We start from the raw sequence: 5,794 nt of genomic DNA on the forward strand, positions 1-5,794 counted from the left end.
AGTCGTTGAAGTTTTTTGTAAGAAGCAATTTTTACTGGAAATGGTTGTGATAATATGTTTTGATCTTATTAAAGGGGCCTTTTTACGTTTGGGTAAATTGACAAAATTGAAAAAAGTTGTTTCAGATTCGCACATTTTCGTTTTAGTTATGATATTTGTGAGGAAACAGTAATACTGAACATTAACCATACTCTAAAATAGCCATTATATGCATCTTTTCACGATTTAAAAACCTGAAAATTATCACGAGTTGCAACGCGAAACGAATGAATAATTTGGAGAGTTCTGTTGTTGTCTTATATTTTGTAAAACTACGAGGATTGCTTACATAAAGTATAAAATACACATCTGATACACATTGCATCAGAAAAGATGGCCGAGACGTCTAAGTGATACACTTTTTACTTCAGGACTCCAAGAGTCAGTGGTTCGAGCCCTGCTGAGGGTTACTTTTTTTTTTTTTTTTTTTTTATTCTTGATTTTTACTGGAGCTTTTTAGATCCAATGTTTACATTTATCAATATAAATCATCAATGAAAAACTTCAAAACACGCCAAAATCTGTGAAAAAGCCCCTTTTTAAGTATTTGTTCATTTTGGTGTCAATGTACCGAAAGAGTTAAAATATTGTTTTATGTAAACAATAAATTTTGCGAATTCTATTTTAACAAAACTTATTTAACAAAATATATTAGACTGAACAAAAATAACGTTACAATTGTCTGTCCAGATAAAATGAATTTGTGTATGAGTATTTTAGCGTAGGACGGGAAATTAGAAACAAACTGTTTACGCCTTAGTACGCTCAATTAATTATGTAGAGATTAAGCAATCTAGCGAAATACGCTAAGCGGTGCAAACATCAACTTCCTGGTCTAAAACAGGCATAGTATTGATGTACCATTTATTGGAAATCGTTAAATCATTTCGTATTAAGTCCTTTTCCATGGAAAAATCGATAGGCTTTAGTGTTCGACCGACTGAATCAAATACTAACCTGTAAACATCGAACAACTTGACTTTCACTGAATATACACGCTTCTTTTTGGCTCGCGTTGTTAATAACGACAAAATACCTTCAAATATGTATGTTCTTTATACAAACGTCCATACAATATGTATTATCGAACAAAAATTATCAACTTCATTGGCTATTATGTTTTGATGTTGTTTGCCTCTTCAGAGAATGTTTTGTTTGTGTTGTAAGCAATTGCAGATTTGTGTTTGAAACTTATGAAAGGACAGTGTAATGGGCAAACATCAAATGTATATGTGAATTATGTTTATATTCTTTATGTTATAAAGCAGTTTATTATTTAGACCGTTAGAAATAATAGTTTTTTATGTATGCATCCAAAATACTTCTTTGCATAAACGGTCTATATTGTTTTCATCAACATCTAATCATTTTGAGTAGATCCAAAATGTGTATCAACATATGAACTAGGATTTATTGAACAGTTTTTTTATATCAAATCTATGGCTATTTATTCTACGGTATACATTTTGATTAGTTTGCCCGACATATTGTTTTCTGCAACTTTTACATGTTATTAGATATATAACATTACGTTAAGTACAATCAACATCATAGTGTAAATCATAGGATAAACCAGAAACATTACTATTGAATTTTGAACATCTTATAAAATGGTTGCAGTGAGTGCATCTTCGTCGGTTACATTTACTACATAAATGTATTTGAGTATTGTTATAAGACACTGAACATTTCACAAGACTGCTACTTAAATTCTAAGGTCGTTTATAGGCCAAAATAGGCTTAAATGAATACAGGGATAACACTTTCCGTATCTGATAATCTTAATAAATCCCAGTATATGTGTAAAATGTTAGCAATATTATGAAGTGATGTGCTAACATACAGTAAAGAGTATTATTGAATCAGTACTTCTCTGAGTAATACTTAATGTATTATCCTGTGTCATATTATTCACTTTAGAAAATGCATATTTAATAGCATTTATTTGATAATTTCTACTTTCAAAATATGTTAATAAACTATATAATGACTGATTACATACATCATCATCACATATGATACGTCTATAGCGCTTAGCCTGACTGTACGGAATACTCCGTTTACATGACATAAGGTGAGATGACGAAAAATCTAAGTATAGAAGCATATCAGTAGGTTTACAAAATATATTTGTAACAAAAGTGTCTTGTTCACTTTTTGATATATATACATCAAGGAAAGACACAGACTGTTGAGATATATTAGAGGTTAATTTTATAGTGGAGTGGCAATATATTAAAGGTGTCAATAAAAGTGTTTAAATCTTCTAAAGAGCCATTCCATATCATAAAAATGTCATCCAAAAATCTAAGCCAAATATATGGATTAATAGGCGTATTGTTAAGAAAATCTTCCTCAAATTATATATATATATATATATATATATATATATATATATATATATATATATATATATATATATATATATATATATATATATATATATATATATATACATATATATAGATAACATTTGTATGCTTCAGTTTCAAACGATATAAAATAAATAAACCTAAAATAAATTTATACAATATGTGCATCCATTTGATATATGAGTCTCATTCTGGGAAAACTGGGTTTATTCATGTTCATTAAGTGTTTACCCATGTTCATTAAGTGTTTACCCATGTTCATTAAGTGTTTACCCATGTTCATTAAGTGTTTACCCATGTTCATTAAGTGTTTATCCATGTTCATTAAGTGTTTACCCATGTTCATTAAGTTTTTACCCATGTTCATTAAGTGTTTATCCATGTTCATTAAGTCTTTACCCATGTTCATTAAGTGTTTACCCATGTTCATTAAGTGTTTACCCATGTTCATTAAGTGTTTACCCATGTTCATTAAGTGTTTATCCATGTTCATTAAGTGTTTACCCATGTTCATTAAGTTTTTACCCATGTTCATTAAGTGTTTATCCATGTTCATTAAGTCTTTACCCATGTTCATTAAGTGTTTACCCATGTTCATTAAGTGTTTACCCATGTTCATTAAGTGTTTACCCATGTTCATTAAGTGTTTATCCATGTTCATTAAGTGTTTACCCATGTTCATTAAGTTTTTACCCATGTTCATTAAGTGTTTATCCATGTTCATTAAGTCTTTACCCATGTTCATTAAGTGTTTACCCATGTTCATTAAGTGTTTACCCATGTTCATTAAGTGTTTACCCATGTCCATTAAGTGTTTACCCAGATTAGCCCGTACAGCCTACACAGGCTAGTCAAGAACGACACATTCCGTTCAACTGGAGGTTCGCTAAGAAGAGAACTCCTTTAAAAGAAAACATCCTTAAAAGCAGAAACGACCGATAACGCACATCAATTTACCCGCGTGTTCCCAGAGCGAGTCTCGTGTATAGAGAATTGTTAAAGGTATCTGTCGATACCGACGATAATCCGGATAATAATAATAATCAATGTGTGTGTTCATTTTTCCGTCCCGTTACACAAAAGGTTTCAGAACAAAATTTCCTTATAGCTGATAATAAACAATATGAACATGTAACTAGTTGTTGTTTTTTTCACAAGCAAACAATAGAGAAAAAAAACATGGTGCTGGCCTTCTAACTGGATATGTCTAGTTCAATTACAACGGAAGTGTCCTTTAAAACAGCTCAATTATTTGGTTCTACTCTTGTAACGGACTTTAAAGTTTGTATATGCCTGCTTGATATATCTTTAAATTTCTCTCAAAGTTTCTGAATACAGTACATTTAATAAATTATGAACATTCAACTGCTTATATATTGATGGACATAAACGCTCATCGGTGGGGTCATTTGTTAAGTTGACATTTTAAAAATCTTTGTCAATGTTGAATTATTGCACTTTTCAATGGCCAACATTGTGTCAATGCGTCTATTCAGCTTTGATGACTACATGTACAACGTATTTTTATCGCAGTTCTAACAACAGACCCGGAAGAATGAAGAGTGGATATGTACGCGTTCTTATTGGACGAATTTAAACGGATCTAAATGTTAAACTTATCCATGGATGAACGCATTTAAAAGCCTTGGAGTGTTCGGTTTTCGCTGTTTAAGAACACTTTGTCGCCGGGTAGTGTGTTAGAACATTTACATGTCGGCTTAAATATTTCGATATTAATGTTTATATTACCTTCCATAAAGTTCTTGATTTTAAAAGTGATATTCTGTCTCAGAGTTTGATCTAAATAAGATGGGCTTTACAAAATTAGCCCGATGCATACTTCGGACGTTAATGGTAACGTCATTGATGTCTCTGATGGCGTCAGCCGTGTATTTCGAATACGGGTACGATCATCACTACACTTACTCGTCCGAATCTGACGTCTTGGGGATGCACAACCTAACTTCAGTATTTAAGGTTAGTACTTATCTAGTTCCTTAACGCAGCGTTCACGATGACGTAATTTGCGACTCTGAAAACGTCACTTCTGTATTCCACTTCTCACGTTGCGTGCATGTATCACGTTTTACATCATTATGGTGAGTTGGTAAGTGTTTTTATTGTTTGTTATTAAATATCATGTATATAGCTACACTTCAATTCGCTTGATAAATGTTATCGACGTGCCATTACGTGAACACCGATTAACAGCGCTACACAATATCGTGACGTATCATTATTGAAACACAGGACATAAAGCAGTTTAATGTAGCTTAATAAGTCCAAACAGTTGTTGGTTTCCACTAACATCTCACAAGTATAAAGGTAGGCAGATCGGTCAGACTTTTCCATTTTTATTTTCCTTTTTTTGAACCATACACGTTTTAGAAGGCAGAGAAGGAGGTGGTGACATGTGTATGCTTTGGCTGACTGTGTTTTAGTGAGTTTAGATGTATTACTAACACAATGGCGTCTTGGTCGGGATTTTTGTAAGAATATGACAGATATTTCCTCATGTTAAGCCAATTTATATTTGTTTTAAATGAATACAACGGTTCTTGGTCAAGGTGTTCGTGCCACCAGTGTGTCAAGTCTTAGACGTCCGTATTAAAAAGTTACTGAAGGAAAACCTATCAAACATCTGTTGTTAAATTTCGAAAAAGAAAAGATTTTTAAATATCAATGTCTTTCATAGTACATGTACGCAGTATTTGTTTATTTCTGCATTAGAATATGACCAAAGTCACGATAATTTATATTCACGAGTCTGCTTTATCTACAGCTACTAATTAATTACCGAAAAATATGTGTTCCCCATGCCTTTTTTGTTTCTGATTCTCAAAACAAATCCGAAAAGTCCCCCCCCCCCCCCCCGATAAGGTAGTTCAAGTGATCCATGACAGAAATCTTACCAGTCGCACTGTAACATGTATTTCGTCATATTCAAAAGTTCATTTTGCGAACTTTACGACGGAACGTTATACCTACTTTACATTTGTAAACGGCACCGGGGCTAAGTAATCGCGGCAACTGCACTACAGCGTATATGTTTGAACAATTATTAATATATACTTAATGCATGCATTTATCATTTCAATACCGGATTTTCTGTATATGCGAGAATCATTTTTTCACAACTCCGGATGTATTCTATACGCATGCGTATTCAGTCCCGGATGTATACAATGCGCGTGCCATACTTGTTTCAGTTCAGGATTCGGTCTGTGAACACGACCTCGGGAGGCGGTGTCCTACACCAGTTGATGGTCGATAGTTTCGTCCAGCATTCCGAAAACGGGTTTGGTAAAACTCACAGTTTTTACCTTGTTATTTTATGGACTGAATTCCCTGCCGTCGAATATTGATTTTGCTTTGTTAATTTT

The 5,794-nt window shown here is 32.8% G+C and overlaps 1 protein-coding gene across 1 annotated transcript in view; it reads left to right on the top strand.

The window, feature by feature from the left end:
* The first annotated feature begins 4,052 nt into the window (after positions 1-4,052).
* LOC127831353 (uncharacterized) overlaps positions 4,053-5,794 on the top strand; it is a 25,417-nt gene continuing 23,675 nt past the window's right edge. The window contains exons 1-2 of the mRNA XM_052356321.1: positions 4,053-4,388; positions 5,621-5,714. Of these exons, the coding sequence (XP_052212281.1) occupies positions 4,221-4,388; positions 5,621-5,714 (262 nt within the window). The 5' untranslated portion in view covers positions 4,053-4,220. The remainder of the gene's footprint in view (positions 4,389-5,620; positions 5,715-5,794) is intronic.

This window comes from Dreissena polymorpha, chromosome 5, assembly GCF_020536995.1.
Source record: "Dreissena polymorpha isolate Duluth1 chromosome 5, UMN_Dpol_1.0, whole genome shotgun sequence".
NCBI classification, from domain to species: Eukaryota; Metazoa; Mollusca; class Bivalvia; order Myida; family Dreissenidae; genus Dreissena; species Dreissena polymorpha.